General features: G+C 64.4%; 1 protein-coding gene across 1 annotated transcript in view; it reads right to left on the bottom strand.

Moving 5' to 3' along the window:
• LOC140906204 (SCO-spondin-like) overlaps positions 1–21474 on the bottom strand; it is a 123038-nt gene that overhangs the window by 53964 nt on the left and 47600 nt on the right. Inside the window, exons 38-57 of the mRNA XM_073329696.1 lie at positions 19840–19999; positions 18595–18649; positions 17988–18107; positions 17527–17745; positions 16779–16876; positions 14448–14589; positions 14108–14272; positions 13389–13578; positions 12802–12841; positions 9488–9545; positions 8521–8641; positions 7431–7653; positions 6801–6942; positions 5112–5267; positions 3578–3991; positions 2965–3096; positions 1898–2068; positions 1304–1468; positions 457–636; positions 168–290 (exon numbers count right to left, since the gene is read on the bottom strand). Coding sequence (XP_073185797.1) covers positions 168–290; positions 457–636; positions 1304–1468; positions 1898–2068; positions 2965–3096; positions 3578–3991; positions 5112–5267; positions 6801–6942; positions 7431–7653; positions 8521–8641; positions 9488–9545; positions 12802–12841; positions 13389–13578; positions 14108–14272; positions 14448–14589; positions 16779–16876; positions 17527–17745; positions 17988–18107; positions 18595–18649; positions 19840–19999 — 3074 coding nt within the window. The remainder of the gene's footprint in view (positions 1–167; positions 291–456; positions 637–1303; positions 1469–1897; positions 2069–2964; positions 3097–3577; positions 3992–5111; positions 5268–6800; positions 6943–7430; positions 7654–8520; positions 8642–9487; positions 9546–12801; positions 12842–13388; positions 13579–14107; positions 14273–14447; positions 14590–16778; positions 16877–17526; positions 17746–17987; positions 18108–18594; positions 18650–19839; positions 20000–21474) is intronic.

The following is a 21474-nucleotide window of genomic DNA, read 5'->3' as shown; positions in this document are numbered from 1 at the left end:
AGTCCCGGCCGGCTGAGAGGCCGGGGTGGATGGGGAGGGGGCCGCCGGGGCCAGGCCGGGCGACAGCCGGGGATGTGAAGGACGGAGCCATTGGCCAGGGCCCCTGCGCTCTCGCTGATGCCCTGCCGCCCCTCCCCTGCCCCCCAGCGCCCCCCTGCGCCGCTCACCCTCCACACAGCGGCTGTGGCAGCTCCTCTCGGCGTTCAGCTCCCGGCAAGACTGGGGGCACGGCGCCACCAGGCCCCTCTCGCAGTCCCCTGCCTGCACGTGCACCATCTCGGGGCCACAGTCTGGAGGGGCGCAAGGCAGTCAGGCCCAGACCCTCCAGCTGCCCCACACACCCCTCCCAGTGCCCCCCATTCCCACTCCACGTCCTCCCCCAGCATTCCCCACGCAGACCCATGGGCCCTCATCCCCCCCCATAGCCCTTCCCCGCCTTTGCCGCTCTTTGCTTACCGCGGGCATCCCCGCAGGGCTGCAGGTTGCAGGGCTCTGTCTGCACGGCGTCGCCGGGGCAGGGCTGGCCCCCGTTCTTGGGCGGGGGGTCAGCGCAGCTCCTCGTGCGGCTCCGCACTCCGCCCCGGCACTCGGCGTCGCAGTCCGACCACTCGCCCCAGGGGGCCCAGGTGCCATTCACTGACCCAGAGAAGGGGCAGGGACGGGGTGAGCACAGAGCTGGAGAGCCCTGGCCTGCTCTCAGCCCCGCTGGCCTGGCCCCATGCCACGCCGGATTCCCCTCCCCCCGCCCGACCTTGCGACAGGCGAGGGCCCCGCGCCCTGCCACCGGCCGCCAGCGATGCTCGCAAGGCTGGGGGCAGCTCCCCGTGGGACAGTCCCACACAGTGAGGTCCACTGCCGGGGGGGGTGGTCCACGTTCCCCGGATGCCTCCAACAGCAGCTAGGCAAAGTGCAGAGGCCGGGAAGGGCGGCTGGCTGGGTCCAGCAGGGCAGGAGTGGGGCCCAGACCCTGGCAGCCCAGCCCTTGCCCGAGCGGCAGGGCTGGGCCATGGGGCTCAGTAGATGGGGGCTGTGTGCTGAGGAGGGGGCTGAGCCTCTATCCCCAGCTATGAGGGGCTGTGCAGAGGGAGCAGGCAGGTGGGGCGGGGTCCCTGCTCCCCAGGGGGCGCAGTGGGCACAGCAGGGGTTTCTGCTTCCCAGGGGGGCATGGCGGGTGGGGAACTCTGCTCCCCAAGGGGCAAAGCGGGTGGGCAGGGGTCTCTGCTCCCCAGGGGGCGCAGCGGGCGGGGGTCTTGGCGGGCAGGGCAGGGGTCTCTGCTCCCCAGGGGGCAGGCTGGGGGCTCACCTGGGCAGGCCCGGAGGAAGCAGGAGCGGCTGTCGAACTCGTTGCGTTCACACTGACCCCCGGGCAGGGCGTTCCGGAGCAGGTCCCGCTGGCGGAAGGTGATGCCCAGCCCGCACGACCGGCTGCACTCGCTCCAGCCGCTCCAGGGAGACAGGATGCAGTCCACTGGCGGGGCAGGAGACAGGCCTTAGAGATGGGGGTGCCAAGGGCTCCGGCCAGCCCCGCTGCACCCCGGGACATTTCCCCAGCCGGACCCAGCGCCCTGGGATCCAGCCTCGCCTTGTCTAGTCCGGGCCCCAGCCGGGGGCCATGCAGGCTGGGGCTCGTGGTGCTGGCCCCAGGGCCACCAGGGCTCCCATGGCCAGGATCTGCCGGAACCGGACAGCTCCAGAGCCTGGCCCCTGGCACCAGACCGCAGCAGCCATGGCTGTGCCTGCTGGAGATGGAGCCAGTGGGAGGGCAGGGGGCGGCTGTTGGAGGTCGGGCAGGCCTGGCTCCCTGCTCCGAGGTTCAGGCAGCTCCCCAAGCGTCGCTGGGAGGTTCCAGGGGGACAGGCCCAGGGCCGAGCGCCCGGAGCAGGAGCCCGGCACGTACCACAGCTGCTCTCGTCAGAGCCGTCCTGGCAGTCCGGGTGCAGGTCGCAGCGCTTCTCCAGGGCCAGGCACTCCCCGCTGCCACAGGACAGCTGCTTGGCAGAGCAGACGCTGGGCCGCCCGGTCGGGGAGGCCAGGGTGGCGATGGGGACGGCCAAGGCGGTGGGGCCTCCTGCAGAGACAGGCAGCCGCCCACAGGAGAGAAGTGAGGGGGGCGTCTGGCCCGGCCCTCAGCTACCACCTGCCAGGGCTAACACCGACCCGTGGGCCTGGCCCAGCGCCCCCAGCCCGCAGGCACCGAGCCCCATTCGCTCAGCGAGGAGCCGCCCGCCTCCAGCCCCTGGGAGCCCAGCCTGGCAGCTCCTAGGCCAGCCTCGCCAGCCTTTGCCCATGTGTGACCCGCTGGGCTGGTCCTGGTCTAATTCCTGCCCACATCAGGAGTGGGCCCTAGCCCCACACTGGCAGTCCGCGAAGGGGGCTCAATGCTGAACCCCACAGGCCCCAGGAGCGGGGCTGACAGTCCCACTTACTCCACAGAGGCCCCCAAGCAGGGCCTTAGGGGGTGGTAATTTTCTGTAATGTTTTGTATGAACATGGTGGGTGCCTCAGTTTCCCCCAGGCGGTTGGAAAGGGAAAGGGCTGGTGGCTCTTCCCAGAGGCCCAGGGAGGCAGATGTGGCTCACACCTGGCTGTCTGGGGTTGGGGGCCAGGTCAATGGAGGGTCCCTGAAGACAATGGCAAAGCCAACCACTGGGACATTTGGTACCTAGCAACTAACCCCCGCCCACCAGCTGGGGAACAAATAGCAAGGAGGAGCCTTGAGGGCCAGGCCTGGGAACACAAACAAAAAGAGGTGGGGGACAGAGCAAGAGCCAGGTCTGGCACACTGAGGGGCCTCCCAAAGACCGTTCCAAAGCTGGGGCCATAGCCCCGCTCCTGTGGGTCTGTGACGGGGGCCAGGGTGCTGGGAGGATCTGGCGCCAGGCGAGCCCCCAGGTCAAATCCAGGGTGTCCAGCTCCATTGTGGGGTGGCTATGAGGGTCTGGCCCCATCCCTCTCCCCACTCACCGCAGTGCCACTCGTCTGACCCGTCCAGGCAGTCCTCCTGCCCGTCGCACACGAAGGCGGCCTCCACGCAGCCCAGCACCTCGCAGGCAAACTGGCCCTGGGTGCAGAGGAGCCGGGGGAAGGGCAGCCCTGCTGGAAGAACACACGGGCTGGGGGGCTGGCACTGAACCCCCTGCGGGGTGCCCAGCGCAGAGCTATCCTGTCCCCAGTAGCCCCTCACGCGTGGCATCCTTAGGGGACAGGGTCGCAGCTCTGCCCCACTGCGCGGGGCTGGATCTCGGCAGGCCCAGGGCTGCTCCCCTGGAGGGCACAGACTATCTGCAGAGTCGCGGAGCCAGGCAGGGTCCAGGGGAACTCGGAACGGTGGGAGGAGGTGCCCAGGCTGGGGCACGTGGGTAAGGCCCGCCTTAGAGAGGCCAGCAGCTGTTTAATGGGCAGGGTTTCGCAGGGCAGCTCCCCCACAGGGGTCAGCAGCTCCGCTCCCTGCAATGGCTGGGTTCTCCTTGGGGGTCACCCCCCGCCCATCCCTGCTCAGCTGGCAAGCTCCCGGCCACAGCTCTGCCACGGCCCATCCACGGCCCTGCCCTCCCCCCAGCACCGGCCCCCTGCTTACCAGCCAGAGTGGTGGCCAGCCCAGGCCTGCCAGGCTGGGAGGGGCCAGTGTGCAGCCCAGGCAGCCCCGTGGTGCCAGGCCCAGGACCGGCTGCCGACACAGTCACAGCCGCCATGCCCGGCAGGGTGGGGCCCAGCAGGCGTGGGCTCCCCGGAGAGGTTGTCCCTGCCCAGAAGAGCCCAGGAGTCCCTGGGGACCAGGCAGTGGGCATCTCCCCCGGGCGCCCGGGCTCTGGGCTTGCCACGCCGGGAGCTCTGGAGCGCCTGGATTCCTCCACAAGGCCAGGCGTCCCAGTGCCCCACCAAGGCCGAGCTGTGCTCAGGTGGGGCACCTCGGGGCCAGCTGCTCCAGGCCTGCGCATGTCCCCTGCAGGCCCTGTCGTCCCCAGCGTTGGCACGGTGCCCGGCTCCTTCCCTGGGTGAGCCAGAGAGAGAAAACGTGTCAGTGACGGGCTGGGCCAGTCACCCTGACTTCGGCCAGACCCACCTGCCTCCCCCACAGCCCCGCCTGCCTCCGCCCAGACCCACCTGTCTTCGCCCAACCCCACCAGCCTCCCACCCAGCCCCTCCTTCCTCCCCGCAGCCCCGCCTGCCTCCCCCCAGACCCACCTGTCTTCGCCCAACCCCGCCTGCCTTCGCCCCAGCCCCGCCTGTCTTCGCCCAACCCCACCAGCCTCCCACCCAGCCCCACCTTCCTCCCCGCAGCCCCGCCTGCCTCCCCCCAGACCCACCTGTCTTCACCCAACCCCGCCTGCCTTCGCCCCAGCCCTGCCAGCCTCCCACCCAGCCCCACCTTCCTCCCCGCAGCCCCACCTTCCTCCTGCCTCAGCCCCGCCTGCCTCCCCCCTCCCCACCTGAGATACGGAGGTATGTGGGGGTCACCAAGCTGGCTGAGCCAACTGGACAGGCCGTCAGGAAGGACTGGCTGAGGCTGCCCCAGATCAATGGAAAACCCGAACAGACAATGGCAGCCCCAGCCCCTGGACCTGGGCACAGGGAATCTGGGCACAGACCCGGCTGGAGAGCTAAGGGCTGGGAAGTGCAGGGGGATGAGAGAAGCTGGCTGCGGGAAGGAGTTGAGGCTCCCTACCTTGGGGTCTGACCCAGGGGGTCAGACAGAGACAGGCAGCATCATCAGTGGGGGTCCTGACAGCAGGGCTGCGCTCTGGGCTGGCCAGGAGAGAGGGTGCTCTGACCATCCAGGGCTCAGCTCCGGGCTTCCCAGGCTGCCTGAGGGTTGCTGCAGGTCCGGGCTAGGCCTGTCGGTCCCTGTGGAGCAGAAGAGGCTCCCCCAGGACCCCTTGGGGTCTGACATTGCGAGGGGGCTCCTCCTGGACACAGCTGTAGCCCCGACGCTGGGGATCCGTGACACCACCCCCTGGGGCAGCAGGCGCAGGGCTGGTTTGGGGACTGTGGGGCTGCTGGCAGGACGGGCCGGGCCTGTCCATTCCCAGTGACTCGGACACTCCTGCTCTCTAATGGGGACCCAGCACCCGGTGCCACGTCTCTTTGCCCTGCTCCCGGCCCACTCTCACCTGCTGCCATGGTGCCTGGCGGCTTCACTGGCTGGCCCGTGGGTTTGGCCTCACGGCTCTCATTGACTGTGCTGGGAATCCTGGATCCTGGGACCAGAGTCGCCGTGGGGAGCAGGGGCTGCTCAGAGGTGGGCCTGGGCCCCAGTGGAGCAGCACCTTGGGGAGAGGGAGAAGGAACTGATCAGTGGGAGGGCCATGGTGCTGGCTGAGCTGCTCTGGGTCCCCCCTCCTGCCCCCTAGATTCCCACGTCCTGCCCCCTAAGCCTCCCCATCCTGCCCCCCCACCTAGCACATCCCTGCTCGCCCAGGAAGGCCCTGCAGCCGGCCCTGCCATCACAGGGGGCCGCAGGGGCTTCACACAGCGCCCCGAGGCCCCCACCATCCCCCACCAGCAGCACGCCCCAGTCCCGGGGACCCCGACCCCAGGCAGAGTCGTGCACTCCGGTCTCCCCAGGGCAGAGGCTGGACTCGGGGGCAGAGACGAGACAGCTCAACGGGGAAGGCTCCGGGCCCCACCTGTCGTGCCCAGGGTGCCTGGCCCTATGGGAGAGGTGCCCGCAGCTGGCAGTGCTGGGAAATGGGGCTCAGGGGAGAGCAGGAGACATGGCGGGGGCTGGGGAGATGGAAAGGGCTCAGAGAAGCCTCCATAGGGTGGGGGTGGGGGGAACACGTGCCTGCTGGTCTCTAGGGCACATCCCCCGGGGGCGAGGGAATGGCTATCGGGGGGCGCCTGGGAACGGGCGACGGAGCTGGGCCATGGGGGAACCTCCCGCGGGGGATCCTCTCCTCAGGGTCTGAGTCACTCACACCCGCGTGGGCAGAGCCCGGGGCAGGCCGCCGGTGGCCCCTCGCCCGTCCATGCCCAGCCGCCAGGGCAGTTCTGGCTCTCTCTGCTCCAGGCTCTCTCCAGCCCCCCGCCCCCCCGGCAAGGATTCCCTGACTAATGGGATGTTTTCCTGGGGACTCGGCCCAACTGTCCCTTCCTGCGGTGCCCTGACTGACCCCCGGGCACTTGCCCCCTGCCCCAGGCCCGGCAGCTCCCTGCACGTGGTTCGCCCAGCACCAGCAGCTCAGGCCATCGGCAGTGACGGGCTAGGCAATCACGGGGCCTTTTTCTCCCCAGAGCCCGGGACTCTGCCCTGCAGCCTGGCACTGGTCGGGGCTGGGCAGATGCAGGGAGGGACCCCTGAGCAGGGAACGGAGCAGGCGAGGCGAGGCTCAGCCCCAAATAAACTCAGCGCAAGGCTGGGCCCAGGTGGAGCTGGGCTGCCTGCTCTGTCGCCCCATGGGGGAGGGCAAGGCCGAGGCCTGGCACTACCCACCCCTCCCCTGGCAGGGCCTGCAAGGTGCCCCCAGGGGCCGGAGCCCAGAGTGGGGGGCATCAGCCTGTGCAGGATCCAGAGAAAGGTGCTCCGGAGGACGGGGAGAGCAGCCCAGGGTGAGAGGCTAGAGCAACGGCCGGGGGTACCAGGGACCCAGCTCAGCCCTGCAGGGTCACAGACACCCTGCTCCAGGTCCCCGCCCCGCAGGGTCACAGGCCCCCTCATGCTCTCCAGCCCTGCCAGGTTACAGGCCCCCCTGCTCCCTGTCCCCACCCTGCTGGGTCACAGGCCCCCCTCATGCTCCCCAGCCCGGCCCCACAGGGTCACAGAGCCCCCCACCCCCGATCTCGGGGGGAGCAGCACTCACTCCAGGGGCAGCCCAGCGCCTCCATGCGCAGGTGGATGCTCCGGTGATACTCCACAGGCACCAGCCGCAGGTAGCGGGCGAGGATCAGGGGGCGCAGCTCCCTCTGCACCGGCGTGTGACTGTCGAAGTTTCCCTCCAGTACCTGGCCGAGGGACCCGGAGGGAGCGGTCAGCCCAGGGCTGGAGAGCGGGCAGGGGGGAGGCTCTGTCCCCACTGCCGGCTGGCGTGGGACGGGAGGGGGCAGGCTCGGGGGCTGACCGAGGCGGGGGTCTGGGTCTGAGCTGCACCCAGATCTCAGGCTTCAGCCGAGGGCCACGCTGGTGACTTGCCAGGCCCCTGAGGGTGGCACCTCTGTGGCATCATACAGCAGCCCCTGGAGACCACGGCTCCCGGCACGCAGTGCTCCATCATGACAGGAGCAGCCTGGCCGGAGAGACCCTGAATGCCGACCCGCAGGGCCCTGGCCCTGGGCACTGACGGAGCCGGGCACGCGCGGTGGCATGCTGGGCACTGGAGATGAGGGCACGCTGCAGAGCTCGTGGGCTGCCTCAGGCCACCCGTGCCGCGCAGACGGCCCAGTGGCCTGGGGTGGGGGGAGCGGGCCGAGCCCCGGGGGGCATGGCCGGGTACCTGAGCCGGCTGGGGGGGCACGGCGCCGCGTGCTGCCCCCGTGTAGTCACGGTAGTGCACCCCGTCGTGGCTGTACTGCAGACGATACCTGGTGACGTAGCCCCCGGCCGTCGGCCCGCCCTGCGTGACCAGTGCGCTCACGAAGGTGGGCTGCAGGAAGTCCACCTGGAAGTACGGGCTGCTGTCGGTCTCCAGGGGGCTCCAGCCTGGCTCGATGTTCAGTCTGGGAGGGGCAGAGGGGAAGCGATGGGGCAGGCCCAGCACCAGCCCTGACCGAGAGGGCCCAGGCACCCTGGGGTGGGGAGTCGCCCACCGAGATCCATCGGTGCCAGGGCCCTGCCACCTGACAGCTCCCTCCCTCAGGGGGCTCAGCAGCTCCCACGGGGCATGACCCCCCCAGGGCACCCGCTCCCCTCCCGCCAGCAGGAAAGGGGGCTGGTCGCAGCTCCTGGAACCCATGCGTGACCCAGAGCACAGGGACCTTGGTCGCCCGCCGGCCCCTCGCCTTAGACGCTGCGGGGACAGACCCCAACCCACAGATCCGTGCCCCACTCCACAGGCAGGGAAACTGGCCCCGAGGCAGCCTGGAAACCTCCTCCCAGGGGCTGAGACCCTCCCATCCATTCCCGCCCAGCGGTGAGTCCCTGCTCGCCGGTCGGGGTGTGGCTGGGGGCCCTGGCAGAGCCGGGCCGAGCTGGAGCCGTGGGATGCACTCGCCCTGCTGCCGCGGCTGCACAGCTGTTCCGGCTGGTGTGAGCTCGACACGGGCTGGTGTGAGCCCGGCTGGACGAGCGGGGACCCCAGCCCTCGCTCGTGCCACAGACGTCACCTGAGACGGTCCCCTGCGATTGGCTCGGACTGCCCTGAGCTAACCCCTGCCGCTGGTCCAGGCGCTGGCTGGGCAGAGCCTTTCGGGGACGGAGAATCCACCACGTCCCAGGGTCAGTTCCCCTCCTGCCAGCCTGACCGTGCCCATCTCCTTCCAGCCACTGGGGGGGACCTGTGTCCGCTGGCAGGAGGAGCCCTCCCCCCCATTCCCACCCCCAGGCCCTGGCAGGAGGGGCTGGTCACGTGGCAGGGGGCTGCTCACATGTTGGGCACCATGTTGAGGCGCCCGGCATCCGGGGGGTTGCTGTCCCGGTGGGAGGAGGCGCTCAGCTGCTGGTAGCGGATCCTGCCGTCGTCCAGGCCCAGTGGCTCGCTGCAGGGACCTGCAGGGAGATGGGGCAGCTCAGAGCAGCCGTGCCCCCACATGCGCCCCTGTGTCCCCTCCCCCACAGCGGGTAACCCCAGAAGGGCCCCTGTGACAAAGCGGGACTGTTCTTAATGTTTCCTCTGAATAGTGTGGGCGTGCCTCAGTTTCCCCTACACAGTTCTTAAGTCTCTAGGTGGTGGGATAAGGGTGTATGATCATTGCAGAGCCCTAGAGAGCAGGTGTGGGCAAGGGTCTGGACACAGAGAATGGCCGACACCCTGTTTCCTGGCCACTGATGGCCTGGCCCTTCCCCCCTGCCAGGTGAGAGCTGAAGGACTGGAGAACAAAGGGATCAGGTGCCCTCGTGGCCAGGGAAAGGGACAAAGCCCAGAGGAGGAGGGGCTGGAGGGAGTTTCAGTTTGGGGCTGACTGGGACATGGAGTGAAGGGCAGACGTGGTTGTCTGGCTCACTGCCCCCCAAAATGGGCCCAGCTGAGGGGTCCTGTTCTCTGCACCAACAAGCTCTGTGTTAGACCATGTTCCTGTCGTCTAATAAACCTTCTGTTTTACTGGCTGGCTGAGAGTCCCGTCTGACTGCGGAGTTGTGGGGCAGGACCCTCTGGCTTCCCCAGGACCCCGCCTGGGGGGACTCGCTGTGGGAAGCGCCCGGAGGGGCAGAGGAGGCTGAAGGCTCCGAGGTCAGACCCAGGAAGGTGGAAGCCGGGTGAGCTGTGTGTCCTGCAGACAGGCTGCTCGCAGAAAGGAGACTGCCCCAGAGTCCTGCCTGGCTTCATGGGGAGCAGTTCCAGAGCATCGCCCCGGGACTCCGTGACAGCCCCCCATGAGTGGGGGAAGGCAGTACCTGTGGGGGTGGGGAGGACGTCTCCAGGGAATAGCCAGCCCTCTGTGCCCTGGGACACCTGCAACACAGGGAAAGAGCCGTTACCCCTCCTGCCACCAGCCCCTCTGTCCGGCCGCTCCTCCCCCCGTCTGGCCAGTCAGGTACCAGCCTGTGACCCACCCACAGCCTTGGGCACCAAGAGATCGTGACCCTCCCCACCGACAGCCACTCCTCCAGCCCTGCTGCCATCCACTCCCCTCCCCTCCCCTTCCAGCCATTCATTTCCCCCTCCCCCAACCCTGCAGCCATCCACTCCCCCTCCCCGCACAGGGTGTGACGTTATCGACATAATCTGGGACCATATAGATCATTGTTGCAACCAAGGTCCTGTAGTGGCACCAAATCTTGTACAAAGGGGGTCAAATGAGGTGTCCCAGGTTCAGAGGGAAGGATGGGGAGCGGAGTCTGCAGAGCAGAACAGCTGGGCAGCTGATCTCTGGAGAATGCAGGGGAGGACAGGTTTACTCTCCTCTCCGGACACTTTGGATATGACTTGCAGTCTCTCAGTGAACTTAACATCTGATTCCAGGTGGAAGCAGAGGTTGGTGAGGGAAGGACAACAGAGCTTTGAGTCTGGCTTGTCAGTGAAAATGGATGGTTTCTCTTTAAGACAGAGTCTAGCCTTGGAATCGGTAGCAGTTAAGGATCTGAGAACTGGGGAACTGTGGTAATGCAAATTACTTGGCTGGCAGGGAGAAAGAGGACTAGCTAATAGCTGTTAGCACAGAGAGCATGGCCAATCAGCCAGTGAATTCCGTTACGCCAGAGAAATCTGGGTTTGATCCTTCAGGAAGGGAAGGAAAGAGAGAGACCTTAATTCTGCAAAGGGAAGCCACAGGCTGACTCTAAAAGGCCCAAACCCCAATAGCGTTGAGCCAAAGGTGTGGCATGACAAAACTGATTGTAAATGGACACGTGCAACGAATTTGTTGTTGTTGCTCATGGTAATTCTTGTAACTAATGTGTTGCTATTACCAAGAACTGTAAAAATGTCCAATGTGCCTAATCTTTTGAAAAAACCCTTGAACATGTTAAAAGGAATACATGAGAACACACTTTGTGATAAAAGGCCTTGTTATACTGACGTTTCACAGTTAATGCCTGTAAACAGTATTGGAACTTTTCACAGGGAAAAAGACATTCCAGACCTGATGTGCTGTATGAAACGGGGAAACTGAGGCACACTACCCTATTGCTTTCACGGCTAACTGCCAAGGTTCCTGTACTATGGACAACATTAATATCTACATTGACGTGATGTTAATTGGGTTCCACACATTTGCCAGAGCTTGTATGGATAAAGTAGCTACGTTCTTTAGCTCTTGGCAAGATCACATGAGACCTACAGGAACCATGCTGCAAGGGCAGATCCAATCCACTATTGTTCTAACCAAGTTTTACCTGGGGTCTGTAAAGAGATTCAATCATGTTATTGACCAGGACTTTGGCAAACCATTTCTGTTCTACACTGGTACGGCTTCGAACCCAATACCAGCTGTAGTGAGACAGAACCCAGGATGGGGAGCTCTTGGGATGCAGTCAGAGATGTTTGTGCCATCCCTTCCTGCATCACTTTTGCGTTGGGGCTGTGACGTAATTGACGTAATCTGGGACCGTATAGATCATTGTTGCAACCAAAGTGCTGTCGTGGCACCAAATCTTGTATAAAGGGGTGTCTCAGACAAGGTGATGGTGGGCTGGTTAGGATGATGCTGTCTATATTTGTGTATCGTTTTTGTAGTTAAAGTTATGAATAGTGAGCTGTAGCTCACGAAAGCTTATGCTCTAATAAATTGGTTAGTCTCTAAGGTGCCACAAGTCCTCCTTTTCTTTTTGTAGTTCAAACGTGTGCTGTGCTTCTGGGGGACACCCCAGACAGGTTGGTGTCAGCTCTGCCCAGCCTGCTGGATGGCCCATTAAGGACCATCAGCGATACCATTGACCCATTGCGAGAAGGCAGACACGCCTTGCGATTCAGCAAAGTGTGCGGGGACTTGCCCATGTGACTCCAAACTCCATTCTGCTGTAATTTTCCACAGTAAGAACACAGAGGGGTTCTTACTCCTGGAAAAGTCTATAAAAGGCTGATGCCACATCTCCATCTTGTATTCAGTCCTGCTTCCTGCCTCTGGAGGGACTTTGCTATGCTGAAGCTTTGAACCAAGGACTGAAAGACCCATCCCAGCTGGGGATGTTCTCCAGAGACCTGATTTGAACCCGCAGTTTATTCCATGACTGCTACAAGCCTGAACCAAGAACTTTGCCATTGCTGTGTGTCATTGATTCCATTGAACCCATTCTAGCTCTCATCTCTATCTTTTCCTTTTATGAATAAACCTTTAGATTTTAGATTCCAAAGGATTAGCAACAGTGTGATTTGTGGGTAAGATCTGATTTGTATATTGACCTGGGTCTGGGGCTTGGTCCTTTGGGATGGAGGGAACCTTTTTTTTTTACTAGGGTGTTGGTTTTCATAACCATTCCTCCCCATAACGAGTGGCCCTGGTGGTGATACTGGTGTGACGATGTGACTCAGCAGGGAGCGGGGAGTGTTGACCTGGGAATGTGCCCTGGGGATGGGAGACCTGAGAGCCTGTCACCTGAGCCAGGAGGGGGAGGGGGAGGTAACACCTCTGCCCAGGAATGTGAAGACAGGCTGCAGGAGAGAGGCTGCTGGGGCGGGTGTGTGTGTGTGTGTGTGTTAGTTTTCAGTTTGGGGCTGGGTGGAGGAACGCAGGGAACCCCAGGGCTGGGGTCTGCTCCCCCAAAAGGACTTGACTGAGGGGTCCTGGTTGTACCCACAAGCTCTGTTTTCGACTGTGTTCCCATTGTCCAATAAACCTTCTGTTTTACTGGCTGGCTGAGAGTCTCAGTGAATCCCAGGAAGAGGGGTGCAGGGCCTGGACTCCCCCACACTCCGTGACAACTGGGAAACTGGAGTGTCTGAGGGAATCGCTTGTGTGACTTGTGGTTAGCCAGTGGGGTGAGACCGAAGTCTTCTCTGGCTGGCTGGTTTGCCTTGGTGCCCACAGAAACCCCAGCCTTGGGCTGCAACTGCCCGACTTGAAGCAATTTGTCCTGTATGGGCACTCTCCGTTGGGTCCCGCCAGAACCAGCCTCGTTACACAGGGTCCTGCCCTTCTGCACAGGTCCCCAGCTCGGTGGCAGCCCAGCCAGGCAGGGCTTGGGGGGACATGGGGACAGGTCATTAACACACTAACAGGGCAGCTGCAAGATTCCCCCTCCCCTCCCTGCCCCGCTGCAGGCTCTCTCACCTCCTGGGTGGGTGGCGAGGGCTGCCCGGGGGCCCAGCTGCTGAAAGAACCAGAGCAAAGGGATGAATTAGTGTTGCCCCCGCTGGAAAGCTGCCGCCGGGGGCCTCCCGTCCCAGGTCATGGGGCAGCCCCTCTCCACTGCACTGGGGGAACCCCCGCCCCAGGCCTGCCCGCTCAGCTCCAGGGCATGGCTCCCAGAAGGGGGCATCAGACCAGCCCCCCAGGGAGAGCTCTGCAGAGCCAGGGATGCACAGGGCAACACACCCATGCTGGCCAGCAGGGCCTGGGGAGTGGTAGGGTACACCAGGGGTCACGGGGGCTGGAATGGGGGGCTGGGTCCCTGGATGGGGTATTGGGATGGATCCAGTTGGAGAATCTCCTCCCAGCGGCAGGGCTGGTGCCCCACAGCCCAGGCCTGGGGGCAGGCAGCAGGGTTCGCTCCCACGCTGACCCCAGGATGGGCCGACAGGACTTGTCCTGCTCCCCTCGCTGTACGCCCGCCAGCTGTCTCCGTGACACATCCCTGTCTCCGACAGGCCTCGTCATAGGGGTCCAGGCAACCCCCCCACCTCTGCCCCATGCGGTACCTGGCTGTGCTGGCAGGGGGCACTGTGCTCCCGGGCAGGGCACCGCAGCTGGCCTCGTCGGTGCCGTCCAGACAGTCGGCGATGCCGTCGCACCGCCGGGAGGCGTCGATGCAGCCGTCAGACAGCGCGCAGTGGAAGTGGGAGAGGGGGCAGCGCCAGGGGGCGGAGGGCCCCACGGATGGGGCTGTCCCTGTGAGGGGGCACAGAGGCGGGGCTGGTAAGCAGGCCGGGGGAGCTCTCCGAGCAGGCATGGGAGCAGAGGCTGCACAGGCCAGCCGGGCTCAGCCTTTCCCAGGCTCCAGACCAAGGCCTGGGGAGACATTTCCTGTGCCTGGCAGCCCTAGCCCCGGCCCTCCCGCTCTAGCATGTGGCTGCAGCTCCGAGCGCCTGGTCTGAACCGACCGTGCGAACTGCCGTGGGCTCTGCTCTGCCACCACAGAAAGGCAGCCCCCTCTGGGCAGGGAGGCAGCGGCTGATCGGACGGGACTCGAAGGCCCAGACCTGAGCTGCCTCGGGGGTGGTTTGCAAAGCTCGCTGCCCCGGCACGAAGAGGCTGCCCCCTCCGGGGAGGCCCGCAGCAGCTGTTCAACAGCCACAGCCCCTGCCCAGCCAGCGTGGGACGGTGCGACTGCCGAGGCTGAGTCCCCAGGACACTCCCTGAGCCCTGCAGGGCTGGCCCCGGCCCCGCCCTGCCCCCCGGGCTGGGCCCCCCCGCTCACCGCAGCGCAGCTCGTCCGAGAAGTCTCCACAGTCGTCGACTCCGTTGCACACGGCGCCGCGGGGCCCAGCGGGGACGCAGCGTCCGTTGCGGCACTGGAACTGACCGGTCCGGCAGGGCCTCCGGCCCGGTGGTGCAGTCGGTGCCCCAGGGGGCACAGGGGGCACTGGGGGGCAGGGAAGGCGGAAGAGCAGGTCAGGGGGGTGAGGCAATTCCAGGTCAGTCCCAGGAGACGGGCCCGCCCTGAGAAACCAAGCCCCCAACCCCAGGGGGCGCCCTCACTGCACCTGCCCCCCCCACCTTCCCGCCCCCGCCGCCCGCGAGGGGCCAGGGCGCGGTACCTCTCTCGCAGCCCAGCAGCTCGGCCCGCAGGAAGATCCCGTGGTGGAAGTCGTGGGGGAGGATGCGGACGTGCCGGGCACGGACCATGTGCTGGAACGTCCTCACCACCGGCGTGGAGTCGTCGGCGTTCCCCAGGAACAGCTGCAGGGGCAGCGACCGGCCGGCTCAGCCCCACACGCCCTGCGCACGCCCCGCCCACGCCCCCGCCCCACACACACCCACGCCCCGCCCACGCCCACGCCCCACCCACGCCCATGCCCCGCCCTAAACACGCCCACACCCCGCCCCCGCCCCACACACGCCCCCGCCCCGCCCACGCCCCACACACGCCCCCGCCCCGCCCCCGCCCACGCCCATGCCCACACCCCGCCCACGCCCCACACACGCCCACGCCCCACACACGCCCACGCCCCACACACGCCCCACACACGCCCACGCCCCACACACGCCCCACACACGCACACGCCCCACACACGCACACGCCCCACACATGCCCACGCCCCAAACACCTCCCACACACGCCCACGCCCCAAACACGCCCACGCCCCAAAGACCTCCCACACACGCTCATGCCCCAAACACCTCCCACACACGTCCCAAACACCTCCCAACACATGCACACACCCGAAACACACGCATAAACACCTCAGAACACCTCCCAACACATGCACACGCCCCAAACACACACACGCACATGCCCCAAACACCTCCCAAGACACGCATATGCCACAAACACACACGCACACACCCCGATCACACACACACACACACACGCCCTGAACACAAGCACATGCCCCAAACACACACACCAAACACCTCCCAACACATTCACATGCCCCAAACACGCACTTACACACCTCCGACCACATGCACATGCCCCAAACATACATGCATACGCCCCAAACACACACATGCCAAATATATGCACATGCATGTGGAGAAAGTCCAGAAAAGAGCAACAAAATTGAGTAAAGGTCTAGAAAACATGAGCTATGAGGAAAGATTGAAAGAATTGGGTTTGTTTGGTCTGCAGCAGAGAAGACTGAGAGGGGACATGAGAACAGTTTTCAAGTACATAAAAGGTTGTTACAAAAAGGAGGGAGAAAAATTGTTCTTCTTAACCTCTGAGGACAGGACAAGATGCAATGGGCTTAAATTGCAGCCAGGGCGGTTTAGGTTGGACATTAGGAAAAACCTCCGACCTGTCAGGGTGGTTAGGCACGGGAATAAATTGCCCAGGGAGGTGGTGGAGTCCCTGTCACTGGAGATTTTTAAGAGCAGGTCCTGCCATGAGTGCAGGGGACTGGACGAGATGCTCTCTTGAGGTCCCTTCCAGTCCTATGATTCTATGAGATGCCCCCCCCCAAACACACACACACACACACACAAATGCACGCACGCACAGAAGCTCCGGCGTATCCACGGGCTCACACAGCCACCACCTCACATACGCCCCCAGGGGTGCAGACCCCTGAGATGAAGGGGGATTTTTCCAGAATATTTTGTACGCATATTGTGCGTGCCTCAGTTTCCCCTATGCACGGCATGAGTAACTAGGTGGGGAGGAGAGGGGTGAAAGGTGTTTGCTTTGCAGAAGAATCCAGAGATCCAGGTGGGGCCTGGATCCAGACAATGGCCCATCAGTTTGTTACCTAGCTACTGACGACCCTGGTCCTCTGCAGGAAGCCAGGGAACAAGAGTGAGTCAGGAGGAGACCGGGTAGCCCTGCTTGTCGGGGAAGAAGAAGAACAAAGACTGAGGACATAGGGGGGGATGACCTTGGGTTATGGGCAGCTGGAGACACACACTTCTGGACTGGGGGTTGGGGACTCCACAGAGGGGTCTGAGCCCACCTGGGTTCTGGACATACCCCGCTGGACCCTGCTGGACCGTTCCCCTTCTCTGTGCTAACCACGAAAGGTCTAGGACAGGTGGCGTCCAGAGGTCGAATAAGCTTCCTGCTCTTACCCCGCTGGCCAAGAGTCTGAAGAGGTCAGGGTCATTGCTCCCTGTGGGGGTGCAAGCCTCCCAGGGGTGCGATTCGAGTGCACTCATGGTGGGAAGCAGGGGGCTGAAGGCTCAGAGGTGCGGTTCCAGGAGGCGGGGGAAGGGGGGTGTCCAGGGGCTTACGCCAGCGAGGGAGCATGACCCTAAGGGGGCTAACACTCTAACAGGGTCCTCACAGGCACCGCTCTAGAGCCGCGGGGGAGCACTGGGCCGGTGGATCTGTGACAGCGTCCAAACCAACCTCCCACCGCACACCACCACACGGCTGCTGGGGGGCTGGTTTGGGGAGGTACCTTGGGCTCCGGCTGGGCGTCCGCAGAGACCTCCCGGTACTCATGCCACCTCAGCCCGTCCATGCTGAACTGCAGGAGGAAGCTGGTAACGTAGGCGTCCGAGGAGCCTGCCCCCTGCACCACCACCCCTGGGGGAGGAGAACACAGCACAGCTCAGGGCCCCTGCAGGGACACGGGGCTCTCCAGGCTGGGGAGCCCCAGGAATCAGCACCAGCCTGTGAGCTGAGAGCTGCCCCTTGGCAGCAGGGCTGTGGCGGGGCAGGTTTGACGCCAGCCCGGCAGGGCCTGGCACCCCGGCTGCAGAGCGCCACATGGTCGGTCTGTCGGGATCGCTAAGGATCGTGTGGAGACAGCTCCAAGGATCGTCCCCAGCCCGCTCACTTGAAGAGCATGAGCCAGCGTTGCCAGCCCTGGACTGGCCTGCCGTATGGCTCAGCCTCTTGTCCAGTGGCAGGGAGTCCCACAGCCAACAGCCCAGGGCTGAGGATGATGCCCCGGCTCGGGAAGGTCCGGGTGACCCATGTCTTCTTAGGGATACAGGTGGCCCAGGAGGTAATCGGGTCCTGGGCTGCTGAGGGCTCTGAAGAGGCACCGCACTTTGCCCAGCCCAGAGTGTGGAGAGCCAGCGCAGGGCACCGAGCAGCGGAGGATGGGCAGCATGGCACCCGCCCCCCAGCACTGCCCTGGGGCTCTGGCGTCTCCTGTGCCCCCCGGAAGCCAAGGAAGGCCGGGGGCTGGAGCATGTTCACTGCACGAGCGACCCAGGCCAGGCACCTACCCGTGAGGTTCCTGGGCTCCAGCAGATCCACCTGCAGGTAGGGCGGCTTGGAGACCAGCTCCTGGTACACCTCTGCCTGGGGCCCCCAGCCCTGCAGGTCCGAGCCTGGCAGCACGTAGTTGAGGCGCCCGGCGTGGGCAGGGTTCTCCGGCTGCTGGGAGGAGGCTGTGAAGCAGCTGTCCGGTAAGGAGGCCAAACCCAGCGGGCCGTAGCACCGGTCTGGCGGACAGAGACGGGGGGTCACGGGCGCTGCTGTGCACGCTGGGCCAGAGGCAGGCGGGCCGGGCGGAGGGGGCTTGGCAGCAGAGCCCGACTCAGGAGATGCCCCTGCCCTGTGCTGGGAATCAGAGACTGACCCGGCCACACCGAGTCCATCCCAGGGGCCCTTCCGGCCTCTGTCCAAGTGACCCCCCCACACTGCCCGGGGGGCGCTCCTGGGGGCCCATGGAGTCAGGACTTACCTCCGAGAGGGGGCAGCGGGAAGGTGACGAGAGGAGGGCTGATGGAGGCAGCCGGGCTGGCCAGGGTGGGGCCCGGGGGCCTGGCCGTCTGGACAGCAGGTGCGCTGGTCCGGTTCTCACCTGAGCAGGGCGACAGGATTTCTGCCTCGGTCCCTTCGATTCTGTGCCAGACACACCGCGGGCCCTGCCCTGGAGCCGTGCGTGCTCGGGAGATCCCCTCCCAGCTCCCCCACACCGGCCGTCCCCACACAGCCCTGGGGGCAGGAGTCCCCCCTTGTACCTCCCTTCGCCCTCCAGGGGCTGGGCTCCCTGCTGCCTTCAATCCCAGGGGAAAGGGGCGGCACATCCCAGGAGAGCCCCAGGGGGGCTGGAGAACCCGCCCCATGGCCGGCCCCACGCTGGGGACAGCCCACACTCTGCCCGGACCAGCACAGGCTACTGGGGGGCTGCGGGTCAGGTCTGAGGGGCATCGGCATGGGGGGGCTCGAGGTTGGGATGGAGGGGCATTGCCAGGACTGGCTGGGGCATGTGTTGTGAGAGTCCCTCCCCTCCTGTGACCCGCGCCATGGCCTAAGCACCCCCCGGATCCCCCCAGCGCAGGACTCACCCGCTTCAGTGCAGTAGCAGCAGGACGCACCCCTGCCCTCCACCAGCACCCGCCCCTGTGGCGAGAGACGGTTGGAACCAGCCTGAGCCCCGGAGCCAGGGACTAACCGCAGCTCTCCGGGGTGCCAGCCCAGTGCCCATGCTGCAGGGCCAGCCGGGCTCCATGACAGCCCCTGCGGGGGGAGCTGCAGGGGAGGGGGCGGGTTCGGGCAGCCCCTTGTTGAGTCTCCCAGCCCCCAGTGGGGCACAAAGACTTGTGGGCTCCAACCAGCTCTGCACTGAGCTGGAGACGTCATGGGAGGTTCACGCCCAGACCCGTGTGATGAAGTGGGACTGTTCTTAATGTTACCTCTGAATAGTGGGGGGGGTGCCTCAGTTTCCCCTAGGCAGTTCTTAAGTATCTAGGGGGTGGGATAAGGGTGTATGATCATTGCAGAGCCCTAGAGGGCAGGTGTGGGCAGGGGTCTGGACACAGAGAATGGCCAACACCCTGTTTCCTGGCACCTGATGGCCTGGGCCCTTCCCCCCTGCAAGGTGAGAGCTAAAGGGTTGGAGAACAAAGGAATCCGGTGACCTCCTGGCCCGGGAAAGAGACAAAGCCCAGAGGAGGGGGGGCTGGAGGGAGTTTCAGTTTGGGGCTGGCTGGGGACATGGAGTGAAGTACAGACGTGGTTGTCTGGCTCCCTGCCCCCCAAAATGTACCTGGCTGAGGGGTCCTGTTCCCTGCACCTGCAAGCTCTGTGTTAGACCATGTTCCTGTCGTCTAATAAACCTTCTGTGTTACTGGCTGGCTGAGAGTCACGTCTGACTGCGGAGTTGGGGGGCAGGACCCTCTGGCTTTCCCAGGACCCCGCCTGGGCGGACTCGCTGTGGGAAGCGCACGGAGGGGCAGAGGAGGCTGAATGCTCCGAGGTCAGACCCAGGAAGGTGGGAGCCGGGTGAGCTGTGTGTCCTGCAGACAGGCTGCTCACAGAAAGGAGACTTCCCCAGAGTCCTGCCTGGCTTCGTAGGGAGCAGTTCCAGAGCATCGCCCGGGGACTCCGTGACAACCCATTAAATCCCCATGAACCCCCCAGCCTCGCCCTGCCCCCCCAACCCACCGTGCTATCCCCTGCCAAAGGGTTCCTAGCCAGGGCCAGAGGCCCTTCTCCAGCAACGCCAGCTCCCACCGGCTGGGGCTGCACCCCCGGGGCTGACCGTGCCTCCCTCCCCCGGCTCAGAGGGCAGGGCTGGGTGCCGGGCTCACCTCTGGGCACCCCACGGTGCTGTACGGGCAGTACTGGGAGCACTGCACCGTCAGGCTGGGCAGGCATTGGCACACCTGGCACTGCCCCGATCGCCAGCGGTCGCCAATGGCGTGCGACCGGCCGTGGTGCTCGCACTCCTCGCACGGATCCGTCTGGCACCTGCGCGGGGAGGGGCAGGCAGAGGGGCACGGTCAGAGCTGGCTGTGGCTCAGCACCAGCGGGGAAGGACTGAGGCTTAAAGTCCAGTCCCCTGATTAGAGCGCCTGGCACCTAATGCCCACTGCCCGGTGCCCACCCCCAGAGCCCACCTCAGCCCTCTACCAGAGCCCACTGCCCGGTGCCCACCCCAACCCCTACCCAGAGCCCAAAGCCCTCCCCCAGCCCCCTACCCAGAGCCCACTGCCCGGTGCCCACCCCCAGAGCCCACCTCAGCCCTCTACCAGAGTCCACTGCCCGGTGGCCACCCCCAGAGCTCACCCCAACCCCCTACCAGAGCCCACTGCCCGGTGCCCACCCCAGCCCCTACCCACAGCCCAGTTCCCACCCCGAAATTCCACTGCCCAATGCCCACCCCAGCCCCCTACCCAGATCCCACTGCCCACCACAGCCCCTGACCCAGAGTGCACTGCCCAGTGCCCAGACCCCTACCCAGAGCCCACTGCACAGCTCCTACCCCAGCCCCCTACCCAGAAGCCCTTGCCTAGTGCCCATTCCAGCCCCCTACCCAGAGCCCACTGCCCACCCCCAACTCCATACTCAGCACCCTGTGCCCACTCCAGCCCCCATGCCCAGAGCCCAGTGCCCACACTCAGCCCCATACCCAGAGCCCACTGCACAGTACCCAGCCCTCAGTCCCCATATGTAAGGTCTGAGGCCTTTGTCTGCAGCCATATTAGGAGAGAAGCTGCCATGAGCCAAGAAGCAGAAAGTCACAGCCCCACATTCCACCTGAATTGTACCAAACCCATGTCATGGCGGGCTGTGAAGAAGGTGCCTCCTAACAGCACCCACCGTCACCAGATAAGCAAGGAGCCTCTTACGATGGTTCAAGAAAACTTCCTGTGGCAGCAGTCTGTCTGGCAAGGAATCACTTATCAACAGTTGCAGTGCGAAATCCCTGCTTCTTTATTGTTTTGCCTTTATGGTCCCCACTTCTCTATGGTTTATCTGTCTGGTCTGTGTCTAGTTCTTTGATTGTTTCTGTCTGTTGCATAATTAATTTTACAAGATTTAAATCAACCAAGGGGGTGGGGTCTGACGGGGTAACGAATGATTTTGCTGTATGTTAGGATTGGTCAGAGAATGATTTTGCAATACTTTAGTGAAATGATTGGTGAAGGTGCAGCGAAGCAGGACTCAAGTCTCACTATATAAACTGGGGTCCAAGAAGGAGACGAGCTGGGAAGGAAAAAGAAAGGCAAAGGGAAGAGAAGGAGAAGAAGAAGGAAAGACCTGGAAGAAGAAATTCACCCCCCAGACACAGCCTAAGAATCCTCGGCACAACCCAGACGAGACTGACCTTGCCTGGCCAGCTGGGAAAGTCCCCCTGCCTGACGGGGCCGGGCGAGCATGGCACTGTGTGTGCATTCTGGCTGGTGAGCGTTAATAAACGGGAGAAGGATATTACTGTGTAA

This window comes from Lepidochelys kempii, chromosome 2, assembly GCF_965140265.1.
Source record: "Lepidochelys kempii isolate rLepKem1 chromosome 2, rLepKem1.hap2, whole genome shotgun sequence".
Taxonomy (NCBI): Eukaryota; Metazoa; Chordata; order Testudines; family Cheloniidae; genus Lepidochelys; species Lepidochelys kempii.
Note: the sequence above shows the minus strand (reverse complement) of the source record. Positions and strands in the feature narration are given on the sequence as shown.